The sequence below is a fragment of the Haliotis rufescens genome, unplaced genomic scaffold (genome assembly GCF_023055435.1).
Source record: "Haliotis rufescens isolate VD_foot unplaced genomic scaffold, xgHalRufe1.0.p SCAF_11, whole genome shotgun sequence".
NCBI classification, from domain to species: domain Eukaryota; kingdom Metazoa; phylum Mollusca; class Gastropoda; order Lepetellida; family Haliotidae; genus Haliotis; species Haliotis rufescens.
This window is the reverse complement of record NW_025963791.1, coordinates 4,122,746-4,147,583: the sequence shown is the minus strand read 5'-3', so window position 1 is coordinate 4,147,583 and position 24,838 is coordinate 4,122,746. Positions and strand designations below refer to the sequence as shown.

Below are 24,838 nucleotides of genomic sequence, written 5' to 3'. Positions count from 1 at the left end.
TGAGCTCGATTGCATATCAATGTAAAAGAAATATTTCAAGCACCTAGAATTGCACATGTGATCTTGTAGAATTATAATGTATGTTAAAGGAATACGACAATAACGTTATAACTATTATAAGACGAAAATGAATTTTTATATTCCTTGCGATCCTACAATCGTTACCGCTTCCGGTTTAGTGATTGGATTTGTTGTGCTCTCATTTTGTGACATTTGAACTGTCAATACGATTATGTTCGACCGATTTACGACACATTACATCATACTTGGTAATTATGAGACCCCACCAAAGCCCATTGTTTGTGAACAATATGATTATGCCGTTTACAAAACATAAGTTGAAGCATGTGTGTTGCTGGGGCCCTTTTGATAATGAAGTTTGATTTGTGATTAATATTTACAAAAAAGCGTTTATTAGATTATATTGAATGAATTTACGTCGGTGCACGTAGTATTTGACGTAAATGAGCCTAACTGATATTGTGTTAGTAACTGAAATACGATTCAAGTGTTCTGTCATTCTTAGCATGAAAAGATGAAAGTTCTGAGAAATATAGAAAGTATGCATTGGTTGATTTGGTGAGTGTAGTCTAAACTTATGCACCAAACTTAAGAGAAACAACACCCCAACTCTCAGTTGTCTAGATGCCAAATAGCATCCGCGACCCAACAAACTGGGCTTTGGATACCGAGAGTGCAATTGTGGGACTTAGTTGACAGCAAGGGGTAATTCCCTTGAATCCTTGCATTTGATGCGATGGTGCTTGCTATAACCTTTCACCTTGCAAATCTGTCTGTGTGTGTAAATGTGTATGTGCAATTATGAGGTTAATGTACAGCAAATGCGTGTAATTAATATGTATGTAAAAATGAAATTCACTTCGTACACTCAAAATAGCAGTAGCCCTTATTTTTCAAGCAAATTGCATATGTAGTACAATTACTACTCCCTTCTTGTCATTCGTGTTTCATGGCATGACCTACACGTGTGTATTTGTCGTCATTTACTTGATGCCTGTTACTGACTTTGTACAGGTACAATTAGCAGATTAGTGCTAGAACCATGCAGATTAGCTGACAACGACTATGCAAAATAACTCAATAACTTTCACCTCTGCCTCTGAGGGTGTCAAGGATATATAGCAATTGTTGAATCAGTGGTTCATGATTGGCATTTCTCTTGTCTTGGGTAATTAATTAATCTAAGATTGGGTTATAAATTGAAGTCTTATGTGGTGAATGTATTACTTGTTATGTAATATGGCAGTGCAGCAAGAGAGGAATGGTCTGTTGAGTTGCGAAAAAGATAGATCAAAGGATTAACCGATTATACGTTGATTGATTAATCACTGTTATCTTGCTCAGTGTTTTTTTCAAAAGTTAGTGTTTAGGTATACTAAACATGCTAAAGCAGACGGAATACACCCATATCTGGGCGTGGAGTGCCTATTTGAAATTCTACCATGACATTGATGAATGCTTGATTCTGATTGGTTAGCACAGTGAGAATACTGCCGAACACATATCAAACCAAACGAAATAATAGTCCATAATTAGCAAATTTTGAATCCCTGAAGGAAAAGCCGATCCTTATTTCAATATTTTCAAACATGGAGTGTTGTTTCCCTTTAAGAGATTGATTTGCAGAATGATTTGCTTATTTTTATAAATCTGAAAAGAATCTTATCTTGTTGATTGATCGACCGCCTCCGTGGTCTAGTGGTAGAGCGTCCGCCCTGAGAGCGGAAGGTCCGGGGTTCGATCCCAGGCCGCGTAATACCCCAAAACGTTAAAAGATGGTACTTGTTGTTGCCCTGTCTGGCGCTCTGCATTAAGGGGCTAAAACAAGGACTGGTTGGCTCGGAGTCAGTATACTGTGTCTGAGTTGGGTATTTATAATTAACTGCGGCATGGTATCTCAGTGAGCTAGCACTATTAATTGGCATCAGTGCGGACTAGTACAATGAGCCACACAAACACACACACACGTACATGCACGTCGCTATATGCAAGATATAAGTGCAGTGATTTCACCTCACCTCACCTTGTTCATTGTTCAGTGTAAAACAATTATCACATGCACAGGATAATTGCACATGCTGAAGACAGAAAAAGATATTTTTTAAAATTATAAAATTGATATTTTAGCAGCTTTTGTTTTTTAAAATTCTGATAAGGTATTTAAGATACATTCATACACTAACATTGAATCAGAATAGTTTGGGCTCATTCTTTTTTTCATCATCATTCATCGATCAATTTGTTCCAATTCATCAATCATTGAATCCAATAACTTCCATATTATACACATCAAAATATCTGCTTGTATTCTGATTTGAATTAATGTGTTAATTTGTTAACCATTAAGGCTTAAATTATAATGAGCCGAACATGCTGAATATCTTAGTGTTTGCATAGTTGTTTTATCAGGATCTGCAAAACTTTAGTAATGGGCTAAACCTTTAGTATCTGTTAAGATTGTCATAAGATGTTTTCAAATGAATGGGAATTAGACTTTTTTTCATTTCAACACTTGCATGTTTTGAGCTTTCAACAACATTTAATGTATTGGCAAGGCTAAATATGTTGAAAAGGTTCATTTTAGAGCTTTTCTGGAAGTGTGTCTCATAGTTAGATTTTCTCTTAAAGTTAATGGCAATCTCCCTTTTTCTATCATTTTAGCCCTACTGATGTACTTTTCATGTCAAGAGTTCAAACTTGAAAGTGTAAGAAAGAAAGGGAGATTGATGTTAGCCCACAAGGCTTAAAGTACCATGCTTACCATGTCTTTTAATACTTCTGAGGAATTGAAAGGTTAGTCCTGTTTAGACAGAGGGACTATAGTAAGTGAGTGAGTTGAGTTTGACGCTGCTTTTAGCATTATGCCAGCAATATCACGGTGGGTGACACCAGAAATGTGCTTCACACATTGCACCCATATGGGAATCAAACCCGGACCTTTGGCGTGATGAGCAAACGCTTTAACCACTAGGCTACCCCACCACCCCAGTGGAACTTCAGCAGAGATAAAGAAATAAAAAATATAATTGAGGTTGAAACAAAGATGTACATTCATCCATAGGTCTTTAGTTGAATGAAATATTAATTTATCTGTCAAAGTGAATTTGGGACTGAATGAGGTTTGGTATTTACAGAAATCTGGATTAGTCTGAGGCATGTTTTGACAGATTCCACTATCTATTGATTTTTTTTATCATGTTGATACTTTTTCAACTCTCGTTTCCTCTTTTCTTTTTGGGGGCGGTCGGGTAGCCTAGTGGTTAAAGCGTTCACTCGTCACGCCGAAGACCTGGGTTCGATTCCCGACATGGGTACAATGTGTGGAGCCCATTTCTGGTGTCCCTCGCCGTGATATTGCTGGAATATTGCTAAAAGCGGCGTAAAACCATACTCACTCACTCTTTTCTTTTTGACATGGTAACCATGGTAATTAGACACTATTTTTCATGATTAAGGTTCTGAAGAATGTGTTTCTCTATGTTACAGTGCCATTGTCTGGGGGGTGGTAGATTGAATGTGGGGTACTTGGCATGGGCCTGCATATTGCAAGGTGCGGCACAATGGGGGAGCCAGAAGAAGTTGACACAGGGGTTTACCATGAACGCCAAATAAAGGAGCTGTGTGCAATGCATGCCTTGAACAACCTCTTCCAGCAGAAAAATGCATTCACCAAGAAGGACCTGGATGAAATTTGTACAAGGTAATTATTTAAGACCATTTTGATTATGTTGATGTTGTAAAGAATTAGACAACAAACTAAGGATTTAACTTTACCTTGATTACATGGGTTGAAATTAACAGAAGATTGCTTGTCTGAGACTTTTGACTGGTGACTTTTCCTTGTGGTCTCAGTGGTAGAAACTAACATTTTCAGTTATAATGATAACATATAGAAAACCCTTAAAAATGGCATTTTTCTACTAGTCCTTATTGGGCAGTTTGGCAAGGACCATAGGACGAGTTCCAATTTCTAACGCTGTGGTCTACCACTTTTACCATTAGGTAGGTGGCAACTCTTTTTTCTGTCACAGATGATTTTTGCTAAGTAGTGAAAGTAATGATTAATTTCTAACCCTGTTGAGATATCTCTTGACAAGAACAAAGTTTGAAAACTGGAACTCATGAATTAATGTGAATGCTTACTGTAAGCCTGAACTGCATCATGAAAATAATGTAGCCGTACCCTTAAATAGCAATGACAGTATCAAGAATGTAGACTATAATTTAGCATAGGGTAGTACCAAAGTCTTTGACAGGCATTTAGAAGTTGGAAGACCATGAATACATGACACTTTTATGGATAGCAACTTCTTATATTCTTTGTCATGACATATCATAGCTACTTCTTCCTCCTTCATCAGATGAATACTAAAATAAAGAAGTTGCTATCCATAAAAAGTGTCATGGTTTCAGGGTAATACCAGTTCAACTGAATAATGGCATTTTGTCTCTTTATCATTGTTGCTATTTGATCTACCTTCCATAAACAAATTTTTTGAATAAAATTTGTGTACATACAAAACTTGAATCAACATATGAATATAAGGCAATGATATTTAGTTTGTTTTTACCATGGTTACTATGACTTACAAAACTAAGGCTGTTTTCATAATTCAATTGTATGAAAACGTATCTGATTTCAGCTTCCACCCAAGGAGTTAGTCAATGCAGTGTGTTTATCTTCATATTGAATATGTTCTTTTTCCCCATTCAGCATGTTAAGGGTTTGCACTGATTTGGAAAGTGTTTGAATTTAACCATGTCATTGTCAGAGGAAAAGTGCATAAAGTGCACCATCAAAGTGCTGGAAATGTGCTAGATATGACAAAATCACTACTAAAAATTATAATGCGTTGGTTACTTCCTGTCACTGCCTATTATGGGTTATGTGTGCTAAATTCTTTGCCTACTGTATGACTGAATGTACCGGTAGTTTATTTATCACATGAAAGCGAAAGTAGGTCATGAACATTATGTCAACCATGGCAGTAGAGGGCAGAAAGTAAGCTTCATTATTTTGTGTTGGTGTTAAAATGTTATTGATAAATCTCAGTTTAAAGTGCTAAACATATCCTACTTTTGTGCTATTGTGTATTCAGGATGTTCTTTTGGATGAATAAAAGAGGTCCTTGAAAACAAATGTTTTTCCTTAGAAACTGCTTAAAAAGTGCTTGAATTTAGAGTCTAAAGATCACGAAGATCTTCATTTTTGGCCATACTATGTGGTATGCAGTATGACATTTAATGTCTTTTTTATGTATGCTAACTTTTTACCCTGCTAACTGTTAATCCTACTATTCTTTTGACCTCCCACAGCCCCATTTTCAATTATTACATTTTATGTTTCTGGGTTTATGAAGTTGAAAATTTTGGTCCATCCAACACCTACTCAATAAATTCCAGTTTTAGACATTATGGCAACATCAGAAGCAATAATCATCATAATATAGAATGTGATTTTCTCTATGTGGATCAGTATGAAATATGATTGGAGTAAAGTTTTGTTGTGTATTTTGAAATTGGACAAATTTTCAATCTAGGATGAAGATGTAACTTTGGCTTTGCAGCATCAGCATCAAACACAGGGAACAGCTGATGAGAAGTTACAAAACTTATTGTAGGAGTGATTCAAAACTATGTATGAGAGAGAAATATGTTTTGGAAAGAAGAAGCAGAGCAGAACATGGTTACAATTATGCAGCTGTTAGTTCATCCTCGATTATATCCTCGATTTTATCCAGTGTATTCAATCTCCATTTTATGATAAATACTCTAGACCAATTTGCTATTGTTATGGGCATGAATCGAATGGCATGATGCTAAAAATAGCTGTCCAGGCAAATCACACACGGGAGCAAGAGAAAGTCTCTCCTAAGTTAGAGGAAGGAGAGCTGGGGGCAGCGATGCCACTTCTGAAACAAATGAGTCTAGAATATTTATCAAAATTGGATTGAGAGGTAGAAATTGGATAATCAGGGATGAACTAACTTATTGTTACTGTGTCCTGCTCTTCTTTTGATTGCAAGCATAAACAGCATGAACAGTAGTGTGTAGCTGAATTAGAGTAGAACTTCAGCTATCAACTTTATTCCCACTTCTGTTTTAAGTTTGATTTTTCACAGGCTCTCACCTTCAAGTTTCATCAATCCTCATCGAAGTTTGTTGGGACTTGGTAACTATGATGTAAACGTTATCATGGCGGCACTTCAGAGAAAAGGATATGACACTATCTGGTTCGATAAAAGAAAGTAAGTACATGCCTTACACATCTTCATTACGTTCCCCTTCACTACGGCAGACTTTGCTCACCCGTGATGATCTGGGGTAGAATAGGTGCAATATGATTCTTATCAAGATACGGACTGACGATACTACTGGTATCACAACACACCACATCAATTAGTAAGAAATGATTAAATCACTGAATTACAGCTCTAAAATCTCTTTCTTCGTACATTTATTTATTGTTATCTCAAAACCTTTAGCAAAGAACTGTTTTAAATGAAGGGATGGTTATTAAAGTTAACAGTTAGTCAGCACGTCCTCACCTACCACATCCTTGTGTTCAGCCATGCTAACAGGTGATGCAATGCAGCTTCTCTTCAGGAGGTAACTCTATTAGTTCCTGTTCTATTTGTAGTGTATCTCGATCTCAGAAACTGTTGATTCATGTATCATGTGTACCTAAGTATTGATGATTTTGTAGGTATCAATGAATCGTTATAGCCCTATAGCTTATGCTGCATTTCCTATGGGATGCAGTAAGGCTGTTTTAATAAATAATTTTATCAAAATTGTAGATTGCAGCATGCATATGACCACTGATAACTGACATTTCTATTCTGGTATGAAGTACGCTCAAAGATCATGGTGTCAATGGTAGATTTTCTTCAGTCTTGAAATCCCAATTTATAATTGGCTTAACATTATATAACATCTGAAAAATTCATGGAAAGTATTGTCCCAGCCTGGACCCCCTTTTCCACACCTTCACCCCTCAATGTATTACTGAGAGTTCCCAGGACTTGAACATTGATAGACCCAGGTACATCACTGTGTGATCAGGAAATTCTGACTATGCTGTATACATGGATAATCTATGTCTTTGATTGACTGGCCTGAAAAAAACATCAGGAACAGGAGAAATGGGCCATTAGCATGATTAGGAAATGAATTGGAGTGTGTGGTACAATCTGGTTGAAAAACTTTAGATGAGATTGGTTTCTGGAAATCCTCTTGACTTTTCACTGAGTATGAATACTTTTCTTGAAAACTAATTTTTTTTCTCAATGCCAAGTTAGAAAAATGTGTCAATCACTTGGCAAAATTGACACCACAGAAATTTATGAAATTGAACCAATATTTGTCAGGGTCCACTTGCACAAAGCCATCTTAGTGCTATAACAATCTAACTCCTATATATGCTAGTCTTAGCATTAAGATTGTTTTGTGCCACGGGCCCCCGAACAATTTGTTATTTGTCTCTGCTGTCTGCTAGCCAGGCAGGTTGAGTTTGAAGCATATGACGTCCATGACATTCCTGGTAAATTGGGTTGGACCGAGTAAAGAAAGATAAGACGCCTTTCATGTATTTTGTTGCAGGACCATCGACTGCTTGAAAATAGAGAACATCATGGGCTTCATCTTGAATATTCCTACAGACTATAAGTGGGGCTTTGTGCGATTGCCCCTTCACAGGAAACACTGGATTTCTGTTCGGAAAGTGCAAGACCAATACCTCAACCTGGACTCAAAGCTGGACTGTCCAGAGCTGATTGGTGACGAGTCAGCGGTCAAGGAGTTCCTTCAGGACCAGCTGGAGGATGGCGATAAGGAACTCTTGCTGGTGGTGACGGAAGATGTTGGGGACTCAGGGTCGTGGAAGACACCCTTATATGACCCTGTTAACAGTGTGACGGACAAGTCTTATGGTCTACCAGCGCACACCGTGGTACACACGAACGGACCTCTGAATTCTGTCTGTCAGGAGAAGGACAACAGACATCAATAGTGTTGTGATCTTATCAGTGTCTGTCCTTCCCATTGCACAAACTGAGAAGCATGTCATTTTGATGAGGGACTGTCACAAAATTTATCAAGCTACTAATTCAAATTGTCTTTTGCAATAAGTGATGCAGGATATGTGAATATGAATCTTGTTACTTTTTTTTGTGTTTTTCAATATGTTGGTTATTAAGAGTTTTTTAAGATGTTGATCCAGTGTTTTGGGATAACAGGACAATTTGAGATGGTCCCTGATTGTGTGTCATGCTCGACATGAAACTTCTATGGGAAGAAAATCTTCGCAAGCCTCAAGGACTTCACTGATGCATTCACGTCATGCAGATCTTTTTGGAACAGTCACATATTGCCATGGCTGTAATGCCATGCTGCTGGTGTATAGCACATCATCTTGATACATAGATTCATGATTTTATTTGGAATTTGTAAAATTTCTCTTTTAAATGTTGTAGGGTATTAATGAATTATTGCATTTTCATTTATGACAATGAACATGATGAATCAACTTTCATTTTGGCTTCAGATTAACTTTGAAACTCTATGGTACTCTATGCTGGTATGTGTACCAAATTTTGTCAGAAATGAATGTGAATGTAATAATTCTGATCTCATTTAAACCAGATCTTTTATTCCGATACAATACCTCTCTGTGGATCAGAGATCCTACATAGGAGGTCGTGTAAGGTGAACTTTCTAGTCAGCCTGTCAGTGTCAAGTCTTCTAAATTCTCAGTATGATTGACCAAAGCATTCAGATAACATATCTGATTTCTCTATCTCAAATATGATCGAGGAAATCCTAATGCGAAAAAATAACACTATGCTATAATACAGTTGACATGCATACTGCTGTTTGTGGGAGCCAAGGCGTCTACAACCAAAAGGGTTACTATGGAGGGTATGTTTATGTGTTATGGCATTGTTCTTTGGCACAATCAAAATTTCTGAATTGAGGTGAATCTAGGCCAAATAGTTTTAGAAAGCTAGCGTCCGATTGGCTCACAAACCTGTGCATCCTTTAATTTGATTGGACGGTCAAAGTTTGCTCTTGGTTCAGCTAACACAACCTTCTGTCGTCATGCACAGAGGTATCATATCGGAGTAAAATATCTGATTTTAGCGAGATTGTGACAATTCATAATCGCCTCAACAGGTATATATGTGCACAGCATAACCACTAAATATTCTTGATATTTTTATATATCATGTTTATGTTTAATTCTTTGTTTATTATTATTCTGATCTTTTCTTTTGTATGACTTCAACCTCATTCAAAGTGTTTTCATCAAAGAAGAATTATGAATATATATACTCCAAGGTTTCAAGCAACGTAAACGTACATTAGTCTGTGTTGCCAAGTAATCACACTGATCGTAGAACTTACATCATTTACACATGGTAACCATGGTAACTGTAGTACCATACAGTATACATCACCAAGAAATCATTAATTTCAGGAATTTGAATAAATACCTCAAATTTGCCAGGCTTAACATGCTAAGAGTGGTTTGTTTGTATTGTGTGGATTAGTAGGGTAATGTAGGCTGTTGGACATAGTGTACATGTATTTATGGATGGGTATATGCAATCATCTGCAGGGGTCTTGACAGTTGTGTTGGCTTGTCGTGTTGGCTTGTCATGCTGGCTTGTCATGCTGGCTTGTCATGCTGGCTTGCCTGAGGTAGAAGTCTTGTTCTAGTCACGACTCATGGGATTATCAGAGAATTCTATATATGCAGAGACTCTTTCAAGATTTGAGAGTTGGAAATCGTTGAGTGAGTGAACTTGGTCAATAATGTTGCAGTGTTCGAAATAAGGGGAACCTGGGGTCCTTGAGGTTTGCTCTATAGTATTTGAATCTCAGATCCCAGGAATCTTTATTTTGAACATTAGGCTTGTGGAATGCATGATTAGCTTTCAGTATATGCAGGGTCTGTAATAACTGCCTGACCACCAGCCCGTGGCTGGTAATTTGTCTGTGAAATTTTCTTCCTGTCAGATAATTTTAAGGCTACTTACATATTCAGTTTTATTATGACTCCTTGTAGATTCTCAAGTTATTTTTTTCATTATTTCAACTGAATCAAGATGTGATTTTTTGTCTCTTAGTTTCTTTCGGTTTTTCAATATTTATATTGTATGACAGCGGGCAGGGAACACTTATGTCACCTGCCTGACAGTCTTGTTGGATTTAAGAATTATTTCAAACACTGAGTGTATGGATTGTTGTCCAAGTTCCATTTTATTAAATTCAACAACTTTAAGGAAGTGCATTATTTGATGGGAATGTGTTTTTACTATGAAGGAGGGAAACAAAGGCTGGATCAAATTGTTGACTGTGGGGATGGCAGGAGTGGAACCAACAATAGAAATTAGATACATGAAATTGTTTCAGTGATAAAATTCTGTGCCAGAGATGTCTACAAAACTGAACTTTTCTCTTGGCATCTTTTTCTGTAGAATGTAGCCTTAATATTATTCCAGACAATGATTAGCCGAGAGCAAGTTTATTCCACTGGCTCAGAATACTGGCTTAAGCGATACCCTTGTGTGTTTTCATAAATATAAGTTAGGACTAACAGTTGTATTATGTAAGTGTCTGGCGATTTGCAGCCATGTTGGTCTACAGAAACACAAGTACACTGGGAGAGCACACCATCTTTAGAAGCATATAGTTTATTGACAAACAAGGCATCCCATTGATGTATGGAACTTGAAAGTAATTTACTGCTAGGCGACCTCATTTGCATATTTATTGGATGATGATACCAAGTTTATCAGATTAGTTTATCGCATCTATAATATTAGCATTTTATGATCAAGAGATACACCAAATGCAAATGAGATTCACTTGTATGGTATGAAGCTCGTGGCTCTCTCTAGCTTAACTTGTAACATTAGGCTTATGGCAAGGACCTTTGGCTTTCATGCTTATTTTCGATCACTGCTTACGGCTCTTGATTTAGTCTATCCTAATAAGACGTGAAGTTCCAAGCTTGGATGAAATTATGGAAGATTCTCTGAATACTGATTGGACAAACTACGGTACTAGAAGAAACCCCAAACAGTTGTCTTGTCACCTGTGCAAAGTGTTTTCTGGCTGTCAGTCTTGATGCATGTTAGACTTTAGACAAGTACATCATATGTTAATATCTGTATATTTCTACAAAACACTATTTTGATTAACCATGGTGAAATTATGAAATTTGTTAAACCTGTTACTCTATGTGCTTATGTTATGTTATTGTCAAAACCATTTGTACTATGCTATACAAAACAACAACCATTTCTTTAGATGTGATCATCTTCCCAAGGCAAGGGAGTTAAGTGATAGTAAAAGTCCAGTTTCCACCCTTGTTGAACCAGACTGGAATTTCCGGGCTGGATCATACCCCGACCAGTGACTATTACGAGTTATGTCCCTTCTATGTCCACCCATTGACCAATCAGATTCCACCTCTCACTTGCATTTGCTTCAAACAAAATGGTGGCGCCCTGTCCAGATGACATGATCGATAATCAAGATCTATATTGTAATAAAACGGGTTTTTCTTTGTGGAGTGCATCAAATCATGTGAGCACCTTGATTTAAAAACATGAAAAGATTTGAAAATATCTGTTGATGCTAAGTTGACAGAACACATTCTTTGCCAATCCTGCAATTGACCAAAATCTAGGCTGCAGTTGACGAACTGGGTGTTGATTTCATTGATTGGACTATGCATAGACTCGTTAGTCCAGCTAAAATATGACTCCATAATTCTAGCCTAGTTCGGCAAGGGTTGAAACTGGATCTTTACAGTCAGTTAACTTCCCTGTCTCGGGAAGATGAGATGTGGTAGGCAGCTTGTCAGATAACTTTGTTGTCTGTTGTGCTTATGGAGGGTTGTGATGATGGTACTTGCTTAGAGGTAACCATGGCAACATTTTGTGTCAAAATAACAACATTGAGTTGAACTGTTCATCAATTAATTGTTGTTGTTACAAAACCTTTTTATCATATCATAATCTTTGGAATTAGAGTTTTTGGTACTTCAGTTCAACAAAATAACGTAATGCCATATTGGAAGCTGTTTCTACATCCATCATGACCCTCGTCATTTTAACAATATCATTTTTAGAATGAATTTATGGGCTATGCTGGAATGTGTAAGGGAGTTGATATGCATTTTGTAAATAACAGCTTGTTGTAATGCAATTCCGTACCACCACTTTTGTAAAAATTGTTCAAGTTTTACCTGTACTTGTTTTGATTCACTTTTAATGGAATGATGCAATTAAATACTCATGTTGGAATATGTGATGTGTATTTTGATTGTTTTGCTTTATTTGTTTTATTCCCCCTAGAGTATTGACTGGTATGTTAACCATTTGTATTGATAGTTTGATACTGTTGCATAGGTTGGTCTCTATTCAGATATTGATTTGTAGAAGACCAACACTCAGTTTCATCCTCTGATATGTGTGTGTTTCCTCAACTCTGTCTGAATAGCATCTTTGATATGCTGGTTGAAATATCTTTGAAATCCTGCCTACTGCAAAATTGAAAATGGAAACAAAATTGCCGAGTGAATACTTTAGAATGTAGAAAATTTGCTATTTTACAATAGGACAATAATTTCCATACTTGATTATTTAAAAATATAATACACAGTCAAATGTTTCAGGATCTTCTGGTGCAAGCATTTGTAGATTACTCAGTGGTAGAGTAAAGCATTCAAGTTTTGACATTTATCTGGAGACACCATTTTGTAGCTTGGATCCCCATTTTTTAAACCCCTTGCAATTAAAGGCTTGTGTCTCCTGTACTTCCAAAATAAATAACCCAGGTAATTCCCTGCATATGTTATGAAAAAGAACTAGATGTTGATTTGATAAGTTCCAAATAGGCATTAAAAGGGGCACAACTAACACTATAATGAACTCTTTTTTCAGGTGACAGTTGAGCCTATCAACTATTACAAAATGTATGAATTAGTTTGTTTTTTTAACTTTGCCTGATGTATATTTGTGATATGGTTATTAGTTGATCAGGGTTGTTATTTGGTTCAGATTGAGGAAAATACACCCTTCATTATTGAGCATGATACTAAGGGCAAACGTAAAGATGGCTTCTGATATCTCAAGGGTGTGTTCACAGATATTCAATATCTAATTGGATTGTATTACTTTATCAGCTTGTTATGTATAGTTAAAACAATATTGAAATCAATGTAATTAGCACCCAGTCCCAAAGAACTGCCCCAGGGTGAACTACCAAGGTGGTAAATGTCTGAGGCCTGCATCATGTTGACACGCCGTGATATAACTGATTTAGAAATACTGTTGAAAGCGGCGTTAAACCCAACTCACTCACTCACCATTTCTCACTACATCCCTAGAAATCCAAGAAATGTAGCCTGGCTGCAATCATAATTCAGATTTGTAAAATGAAGGAGATTGTTTGCTGTAAATGTTTGAATTAGTGGGTGTAAATCTGAAAACACATACTGGTATCTCTTAAATGTACCAGTTTCACCACTGCAGGTACTAAGTTGTCTTAGTTTAGTAAATCGTCCACAAAACCGATTTTGGGTTCACTTGTAACGTAAAGTTTCTTTTTTGGGAATAGATGGTAGTGACAGTGGTGTTTTAATAGAACAAATGCTTCTTTAACCCCTCACTGTGCAGCCATGTTGTACCCAGATGACCCCTCGGCCTTATTTACACCAGGGTGCTAATTACATTGATTGCAGGTGGGCCGGTTCTGTACGTCCACAACAGAGACACTGGCGTACCTTGGTTTGTATACAGGAAGGTTCTACTGCATAACAAATATTCATATTTCTCTATCCAAGGTTTGAGTAATTATATTCCCTATATAGTATCTATATCATTTAGGGGAAATTGATGGAATTTCTTGAAGGAGTCATGCACATATGCATGCTCATGATTGTATGCATGCTCATCCTGTTCTTGTACTACAAAGTGAACTGTATGCCTGTGCAATGGTATTTCCAACTTGCTCAAAGTAGAAATTTGAGGGCAAATCTCCTTTGTTTTGGTGCACTTATGAACAAGATGGGTGACAAGTTATATCTATTTCTGTTGATCTGTATTTGAAAGAGTCAAGAGTCAAAAGTATTACCTCAGACCAGGCTCTTCATCGATTCTCCAGTGAAACATATCTCCCATCTATTAAATGTATACCCTGGGCCCTGTTGCATAAAGCTATCTTAGAGCTAAGGTCATAGCTCCCATACTTTAACATAGGTTAAGATAGTGCTAAGATTGCTTTGTGCGACGGGGTCCTGGACCCATTCACTACCATACCCTTGTTTCTGAAGTGACGTCACAAGCTCCTTCGCTTGTGACTAACATAGCACAGAATTTCTCTTGCTCATGAACTTGAAATCAACAAGCTTTCAGAATGACTCTTCTTAATGTGGGTTCTGCATAGATTCAAAATCACATCCTCTTCCAAGTGAACTCTCAGTAAATTTAATTATACCAGAAGACTAATAAATTAACTTTTAGTAGGATAAGATGTTTTCGTGAGTCTAAGGCAAGGAAAGGAAGTCCTTAGGCAACAAAACAAATTGCATCATCTTTCCAAGCGAGCTCTCAGTATATTTAATTATATCAGAAGACTAATAAAGTAACATTTGTAAGATAAGATATTTTCGTCACTATGAAACGATCTGGTTGTATTAGAGACAGTTTGCAAAATATGAGTTGAGTACTATGGATGTCACTGCTTATTTCAGTCATGAAAGAACAATGTAATTTGATTGTATGCCCATTTTTAGGATTCTGTCATTTGAACGGGACTGGGAACATAGGTATCTTAGCAAACGGATCCAGTATATTTATCATTGTAGATTGGAGATAGAATAGACTTGATATCAAATATGGCACTTGTGTGCCTCTGTATGTACTGCATAATATCTCCCCGAGTGAAGGTGCTTACCCGTGTTGCATTGATACATGTAATGGTGAAGGGGGAAAGGGGGGATCATGTTAAAAGATGCTGATCTTATTCTATGCATAAGTTCATATAATATTTTTAGTTGAGTTTAGGCCAAATATATGTCATTTTTCTACTACAAAGGCTGGTCTTAATTGTTTATTAAATCATCCTTTTTCTTCAATATGGGGATAAATTTGATTAGTATTTTCAAAGAAAATGACCGATTTGGCTCACATTTATAGTATGACTATATTATCGCGGTATCGGTAAATCTTGTAAATTTACTCCCCCTTTCGACTGTTTACTTATGCAAATCTAAGCGCGATATTGCATCACTTGATCGAATACAGGACTGGTTGCGAAATATATTGGCTACTCATAAGTATACAGGGTAACTTTTTGTGATAATTTGCTGGAATGTTTTTGAAGTGGAATTACCCCTAACTCCATCTGAAATTGGTAATACCCCCATCACACCAAACTAGTTCTCAATACGTTCGTCAAAATGTTGTCTAACGGGCTCCAACTAAGTATGAACGTAGTAGCAACTATTGACAGTTTTTTTACGAACTTCATGGACGGGCTCGCAGGGGGAGGGTGCTCTAGAACTTTGAGTCTGCTCAAAATTTTATCCCGTCCATCCCGTTCTGCAATTAGTCGGATTGACAACGTACTTAAAATGAGAAAGACCTATTACAAACGGAATTGCTGTACTTCGAACCTACTAGGGACGTGTTACGACGTTGTGCAGTCGGACATAAATTTCAGAATGTGTGCACACCGACCGGGTCGACTTCTCTTTGGAGGCATGATGTCTACAGCTCGGAGCCCTGAACTTGAATGAAGACTGGCTACAACGTGCTCGGTATCCATAGGAGTCGGGTCAGGGTGGGCCAGGATGCGAATACACACGCATTTGGGACGAGATGAGGACGTACTGCGAACGAGTTGGTCGGGTTAAGAATTAGTTAGAACTGGCTTGGACGTATTGTGAACGAGGTAGAACATGGTTGAACTGGTTAAGAATCAGTTGAGAATGGACATGCTCGAACTGCTTCGAAACGTTGTCAGGATGAGGTGAACGGGCACTTTTACACGATCAGAACTGGGTACAAACGGACTGCAGACTGGCTAAGAACGAGATAAGAATGAGATAGACGCATTGAGGACTGCTCATGAACAAACTAGCATCGTATTTTATGCCAAACTACTTGTTCTACCGTGATCACAGACCGTTCTAGTAATTGGTTTAGAACGGGATAAAACTACTTTGGTGTGATGGTAGCATTAGAAAAGAATCCATTTGTTTGGATGATGCCTCTTGGTCATATGCATATTGATTATACATCATTATTTTAACATCAAGTGACGTAAAGCACATATTCCACAAGTATCACACCACAAAATAGTGATACTGCGATAATACTGAGTTGTCAGTTATTGATTTGCTAATGACAGATACTTTGTTTACAAAACTTGGTAAAGAAAATCAGCATCGATCAATTCTTATTAATGTGTTATTAAAGTTGAACAAAGAACAACAAACATTTTGAATATGACATATCTAATAGGTTAGTAAGCGCACGCCATAACGATCTATTACAAATGAACTACCGCGATAATATAGCATACTGTATACTTCAAACTCACAAAACTAAATCACCAATAAAATGAAACTGGTTTTTTTAGAGATAAATGGGCTGTGACAGTACTATATGATTGTTAAATCAAGTTCTAACAGTGCATATGCTGAAGTTACCAAAATCTGTATTACTTGGGTATGATTCCAATATGAAAGGCAGCTATTGGTTAAACCAGCCAGGTCCTGCTAAGGTACTGATGTCTGTACAAGTTGATGTTGCAGTTAGTGAATGATTTACCAATAAGGACATTTCTGATGATGTTAGAAAATAGTATTTGCTCAGAAAGATATGTCAACTTTTCTTATCATTGCAAAACCATTATTTACACATTCTTTTTGCTCTTTCCTTGACGCTCTTGAAGAATTCACACACAGCAAAAGCACATGTGAACACATATCACTTTTGATACCAACTTTTAATGCTAATTTGACAATACATAATTTTCTGTGATCGCAAATTGTTCAGTTTAGTATTGTGATTATGGTTTTAATGTTATTTAACATAAAATATATTAGCTGGTTCATTATTCTATGGCTAAATATCTTACACAAGAAAATGTTCTTATAAAAAGAGCACTTGTGTTAACCTGGTGTCTTGACTTTTTAGATTTTTGTCATTATTTTAGCCACAGAATACTCGCATAGTACTATTTCAGTGTCATTTAAATCTTTTACTGTGATACGATGTGACGTCTCCATAGGAGTGGGTGAATTTTTCAATAGTGAACTTCTTGGTTCAAGCAAGTTAAGATGCAGAGATGTATATATGATCATTAAAGAGAAGTTCCAAAAGGAAAGTAATAAAGCCTAAAGGCTATCATATTGTGGATATTTTATACACTCGTCATTTCTGAGCGCCATGACATCTACCCCTGAAAGGGTGTAGTATTGAAGGTATATTTGTGAAGTAAGATTGTACTGCAAAAAGATGAATCATGTTACAAATCTGACATCTGATTGGCTGAAGACCAAGATTAGGTGGTCAAAGTGCGCTTAAGGTCACCTGACCTGACTTAGGGATTGTCAAATCGTGACACGGGGATCATCACATGATCATATCAGAGTGAAAGACTTGATGAGATTAGTGCTGTGTCTTTGTAAGTGTTGATAGAATTCAAACATATTTCTTGCTGAACGAGTTAAATGTAAGGACTGAAATGACTATGGTCAACATGTATCCAGTAATGCCCAAGGTTATGTCCTGTATTACATATTGTCATGCTTCGTATGCAGGAGACAAAATAATAACAGGACGAATTTTATATACATTTCCCCAAAACAACTCCCTGACAAACACTGTAAACATATAAAAAATATCAAATTATTAAGTTTTGTTTAAGCCTTTTTGAAATCAAACTGGTTTTGTTGTAACCAAAACAGGTTGATTTTCTCTCTTGAAGTATAAATTAAACAATACAATAAGAAATAAGGATTTTTCTTTGAGTAATTTTGATTCCTTTTGTGAGAGTTAGAACAGACTCGTCTATTAAACCAGAAAATAAATCTGGCCTGGCCTTAAGTTGTTGACAATATTACAATATTTCAGGGCTAAAGTGGCTGAATCCATGCACTTTGAGGCATAGGTTAAGCCATCCTTATTATTGTGTATTTGTTATCTCCATGCTCAGCTTTAGATAGTAAGATCGTTTGGAAGAAAATAAACAAGAAGAAAAAAACATCAGTTGTCTGATGTTTAAGATATGTGCAAAAATGAATCACAATTTGATTATTTCTTGTACTATTTTCGAAAAGTAAAGGTTGAAGTATCGGTATTGAGAGCTTTTATGACGAACAAAAACAGGGCCTTAAATGATGAAAATAAGTGCAATAGAGTTAATTCCCTTTCTCAGATATCTTGACAATACAAAATGGCATGGAGGTTTTATTTTATGAAACAGGAAACTCATTAATATTTCAAGATTGACATAAGTATTCCAGTGGGAGAATGGGTAGATGTGAAAATGTCGATGTATATTTTTGAGTGGGATGGTAATTTAGGACTGTCAGATGACAAACACAAAAAGATTATATATTACTCAAAAGAAGTTAAGGACCATGGCATGACAGATTAACTATAGTAATATGAAAGAATCGTGTGGTCCTTTAGCTTCTTTTGAGTAGGATAGATGGCCTTACTGTCCTTAAGTTTAAGAAACCTTATTAAAGTGTTCGAATGGTTGTGATTTCTGTCCTTTGTGGAATTATCATAGTTGTAATAGTAAAATAGTTGTGTGGTAGAGTGTACCAGGTGATATGATACTATTTTCCAATCACTACTGTTTACACCAATAACATGGAAAGATGTCAAATGTTAAATTTCATCAGTGATACAGTCAAACCATTAGCAAACCTTTATTATGTACTGGTTGTTGGGTAATGACTTCAATAATAACAAGTGAAATATATAGTACTCCACTTTTGATAGCCATATTTTTATCTTTCCAAAATACACAAAACTGATTCTCATGATATGTCAAGTGTATATTTAAATATATCTGACATCTGATTGTCCCTATCAAATGTTGAGTAGAATATACATTACTTGATAAATCATTCATAACATGGTTTGAAATTTAAGATACCGTATTCGACCCAATAAGCGCCCAGGGCGCTTAAAATAAAGACAGAAGGGGTGGGCGCTTATTGGGACCAATTCAGAGTCAAATTGGCGTAAATTCATCAGTAAGCCTATCGATATTCTTCTGTTGCTGGGGGGCTAGAGATAAACTGTTACTTATATTTTATTGGTGAACATCTCCTCATTAACCGACTACAAAAGATTCTTGACCGTATGTAAAAAAACAGGTGAGTAAATCTTACTTGGGCATCCGGCAAAAGGGAGGGGGGGTGGGGGTGCTTATTGGGACATGGGTGCTTATTTGGTCGATTACGGTATAGTGAATGATTTTTTTCTCAGTGAGTCTATATAAATCGATACATTCTAAGTATTTCAAAATAATGTCTGTGTGGTTACCAGTAATTTCTGAGTATAGACTGTATGTACAAATGAGAGTAACATGAAACTATTGCCAACTTCTCGATCCTATTATATGACGTGTGTATATGCCTGTAATTAATGATCTTTGTTGACATCCGTGATGATCTTTGCCTGTGATGTCAAACAAACTGGTTGTGAAACGCCCATTGTTGTCTCCACAATCTGCTTCCAGTATATAGTCATAGTCAGTGGCAGCCAAAATGGGGAACAAACTCCCATCTTTCACTCTGTTTATGAAAGATTGAAGTTTTGTTTCCAATTTCAAATTTTGGCCACTACACCTGAGGCAATAGTAATTTGTACAGCTGTGGGTGTATTGCTGTTAGATAGTTTAGCTAAGGGGGTACTGTCAGACACTGACTGTCTTATGTATTTTAAAGAGGATCTTTGATGGGGTTTACAGTATAAAACATTAGCATGCTTGAAGTGTATATACTACTCAAAAGGTGTTAGAGATCACCCAATTCTTTCATATTTCCGTTAATCTGTCATGCAAAAAAAGGCAGATTAAGTATAGTAATATGAAAAAACTTCTTTTGAGCTGCTTTGGTTTAGCGATATATGAAGAGCTGTATTACAGATGAATTGTCCTTAAAGGGGCCTAGGCCCTTGTTTATTGGCAGTCCCTGCCACATTGATTATTGATCAAATTAATTATGTCTCAGTTTTTCACATGATAGCATCCAGACCTGAACTGGAAATAGGAGGGGGCACAGGTACCCTGTCGTCTAAGGTGATGCATTTTTCTTTGCACATTTGCATTCCTTAGGCGTACCAGGAAGCCACGGTTGTGGATTCGCGTCCCAGATACTCCCTCATTTTGTTTCTAGGTTTGTCAACACCATACCCGTGCTTGGGGGTTTCACCAAAGTGGTAAACATACAAGACCTGCATCACCTCGGCTTTCCTGCCACATTAAGCTGATAGGTTAAGCAGCGTGAATCCAAACTTTCACTTCATAGACTCCCTAAACATGGCTCTACAGGGCAATCAAAGCACCATGACTGTTGTCAGTCAATTTAAACAGATTTTAGATATGATGACACTCATCAGGCTACATCTCATGACCTTGGGAGATGCTGCTGCAGCTCCTGTTCTGCCCCTCTGTGAGCTGATGTATTCTCCTAAAGCTCAATTCCTGATGGATTCCTAAGTGAAGGAAGCCAAATTCAGCTGCAGAGTTTACCAAATTCTGCAAGCCAGTGTCTTGTACTTTCTTTTAAGACAGAAGCTATTTATTGTGGCAAATTAATATGTGCCAGTGTTTCAGAAATTTAACAAATGATAAGCTCTCAGTTTATCACTGAAAAGTGTCATCTTTCTTTTTGTGCTTACAATAAACGTTTTTAAAATCTATGCATCCAAACGAATACAGAAAGTATCAAACATTGTTATTGTGTATAGTTTCTCAGAGACATTTGTATATATATTCCAAAGATGTCTGTAGGTTAATATTGTTATGCGAGTATAAGTTGTCTAATTGATCTGTCAAGAAAAAGCTATATTTTGGGCACAAAAATGTAAGAAGCATTCTGTAATTTTCCTTGCAGTCATGAAGTTTCCAAATCTTGTGACTGTTACCACAGTGGAAGAGACTTGTCGTGCGGGGATGACTGTTTGGTGTGGGTTCAAAGTAGTATGTTTTGCAATGATACCACATAGAGATGTATTTTGTTGTGCGAATACAAGATATGTATGAATCAGTGCATTGCCAAAGCTAGTGACATTAAGAATTTCAGGATAAGAAATGTTGATACTTGGGTTGCATAGGGCATGTGGTATGCTGTCCCCCTTTGAATCAAACCAGTGAAAAATGTAGACCCTCTCACAATTATGTGTTCATATAGATCATTTATTAACATATACATATTATAAGTATCTTATTCGACGTAATAACCTCCCAGGGCGCTCTTGAAATTAGAAATAGGGGGCTCTTATTAGAATACTATTTTGATGAAAAAAACAGAGTTGAAAGATAAATTTCATGGTTTATGCTGACAGCCTGAAATGTTTATGTAAGACAGATATATTTTTCTAGAATTTAATTGCCCATAATTAAGGGTGCATATAACAGACGAGTGCATATTGTATGCGAATAAATCTTGTCTTGTGAACATTGATCAATCGGAAGGGGTGCTAATTGGGATTGTTCATTGGCCAATATACATGTATTAGCAAATGGCGCCATGGGCGCTTATTAGAGCGGGGCGCTTATTACGTTGAATACGGTGGTCATTTTGGTGCATATGTAATAAATAATACACATATCCCTATCAGAAATTGAGTAGTGTATATCTGTTGTGAGATCTTGCATGCTATTAGCATCATATAGACATCATCAGTTTGGTGTGTCAAGCAATATTGGAATATCCCTATCAACATGTTCAAAGCTATGTTTCATATCTATGGGTAAGGAATGTTTTTGTTGACAGTATCCCTTATTAGCAATGTTGCATCTATGCAGACTCTATGTATCCTGGTCTCAAGGGTGTGAGGTTTGTCTGACTTCTTGTAGACCTGTGGTAGCTAAAAGTGCACCAGAACTTTGTAGCAAATTAGCATATGTACATGTACAGAATTATTCCAGATCTCTCAGATTGTTGTTATCGTTAGTGTCCTGTTACACATCTGATAAGAAACCTATGTGAAATTGAGAGTGAACATGATGATAATATTGATTTTTCGGGTTATGTCATTGTAGCTACATGAAATATATCATTTTTGTCTGTGAATTATGGAAAGTTATTTCGAAAATCAACAACCATATGCCATCAGAATGACAAGCCATTACTGAGATAGGGCAGTTAGGTCACAATAAATTAATTATTGGTAAGTAGATTAGTTCCTGTAACTCATTTCTCATAAACTACCGGTTGAAGGTGGATTTGATTCACATGTAGCTTGTCAGGATATTGCATATAGTGCATTTCATAAAGTAAAGAAGGTGACACTAGTATAGAGTTTCTTTGTAGGTACGATGAGGACAATAAGATGACCATCCTCATTTGTCCAGTGTAGTGTGTATCCATTCCATTATTCTTTGGACTCACATGCTATGGAACTCAATTTTGGAAGTGACGTGACCACCTTCTCCCCTTTCTCTATCAGACTCAAAACAAAGCTATGGTGATGAATGTGTCAAGGCTATTTATTGTAATAGAATGGAAATATAATACCTTGGATAACTAAGGATGAAATTCTAATAATTAATTTATCATGGCCTAGCAGAACTAGTGTGGATAGTTGATAGGTTATTGCAAACATACATATGGCAATCTGACATACAGTACCCTGTGATATATTATATATACCACAGTACATGATGTGGCATGTATGTCCAGATGTATTAGGAATTATAGGGCCAAATCCTACATATTCCATCCAGAGCGGTATTTTGATGTGATGTTACACAGAGCTGGAGGGAGGGACTGTCCATCTACTATTGTACAGGTGTTGTTATCTGTCCTGTTTGTTTGCCTGCCTGCTAAATGCTGTATGACAGAAACAAATAAAATATGTGTTCCATCTAACCATTGGTTTGTTGTGTCTGTGTGCCCAATTGCTACCTGTCTGCTGCATCAGCTGCTATCTCTGAAAGTCAGATATTTTTCCCACATATGATACGTCTCTGCATGAAGATCTGACAACCCAGCTTCGAGGCTTGTGAATACTTGATGTGATAGTGCTGCATTCAGAGCTACATAGCTGATTTCTGTATCTCAAAAGGTAGCATAAAAGGTAGTTCCAAATGAAAACTAATAAAGGCCATGCTATTAAATATTGTTGGGGATATTGTATATGCCCTGTTGTTTCTGAGTTCTTGGTTGTTGGTTTGTTGTTTAACGCCCCACTCAGCAATATTCCAGCTATATGACGGCGGTCTGTAAATAATCGAGTCTGGATGGGACAATCCAGTGATTGATATCATGAGCATCAATCCATGCAATTGGGATGGATGACATGCATCAACAAAGTCAGCGAGCCTGACCATCCGATCCCATTAGTCGCCTCTTACGACAAGTATAGTCGCTGATTACCTATTCAACCCCAGGTCTTCATGGGTCTGTTTCTGAGTGCCATGGTATCTTCACCCAAAAGGGTATGCTATCAAGGGTATATTTCTTTTATGTATGGGTTTTCTTTTGTTAAGTTATACAAATGAGGCAGAATCGTTTAGAAAACTGAAATGTGATTAGCTCAAGGACCCTTCTTTTAGACTGGGCAGTCAAAGTTTGCTCAATCTTCTATTGCGGTGTCGTCAGATCTTGATATAGAGATGTATCATATCAGAGTAATATATTATTGATTAGAACTTGAAAACTGTTGGATATTTGTAGATGAAATTTGCTATACAGATCAGTCTAGTGAACTGATGCCTTTTGATGATTTGGTATGTTTAATTTGTTTGTTTGTTGTTTTCATGACTGCAAGTTGGACTTTACTGAAAATGAAGGTAGTGCTCTTTTCCAGAGCTGAACTCCCAAACCGTTGAATATTTCTAGATGAAACTTGCTACACAGACCAGTCTAGTGGTAAACTGGTGCCTTTTGATGATTTGGGAGTTTGAAAAATACTGGACAGCATCATTTTTTCCTTAAAGGTATCCATTGGCAATGAACCAAAAGTAGCCCCACACCATTTCCTAATTGCACCAAACCAGGGGAATATGTCATCTGATGTGTAGATGCCATGAATCTCCGAAATGAGAAACTATCCACAATATGATGGTGCGGCCTTGGAAGTTCATTTACAAGATGCAGACATCTAGAAACAAATTTATTTCTCGAAATAAATGGAGTTCAATTTTGAACTCAATCTGAGTCGACAATTTGAGTTAGGTAGGTAGGTAACTTAAGTTTTTTGTCGGTCATAAAATGATGCTGGTGAATAGGCCTAGACGCGATAGGGAGAAACGAATATCCCCGTTGTCAATTTGCTTGTGTGAATGCTTTGCTCACTTGTACCTTGAACGCTGATTGGCCGATTAGAAAGGCCACCTGATGCAATCCATGGATGTGTACTGAGATCTTCATGCAGAGAGGTATCATATTGGAGAAACGACCTCATATAAATGAGATTGAGGAGGAGGGTTCCAATGACGTTATAGATTCAGGGAATTTCCTCAATTGAAATTCATGTATGCATTGAGACAGACAGATCAGATAGATCGCAAAAGAAGATAAATGCTAATGTAATGATGTATTCCG

The 24,838-nt window shown here is 36.9% G+C and overlaps 1 protein-coding gene across 1 annotated transcript; it reads left to right on the top strand.

Moving 5' to 3' along the window:
• Window positions 1–162: 162 nt before the first annotated feature.
• On the top strand, window positions 163–23,161 carry LOC124134325 (josephin-2-like). The gene is made up of 4 exons (XM_046499083.2): window positions 163–269; window positions 3,508–3,721; window positions 6,144–6,269; window positions 7,624–23,161. Exons 2-4 carry the CDS (start codon window positions 3,552–3,554, stop codon window positions 8,030–8,032), a joined length of 705 nt encoding a protein of 234 aa, XP_046355039.1. The 5' UTR covers window positions 163–269; window positions 3,508–3,551; the 3' UTR covers window positions 8,033–23,161.
• The last annotated feature ends 1,677 nt before the right edge of the window (window positions 23,162–24,838 follow it).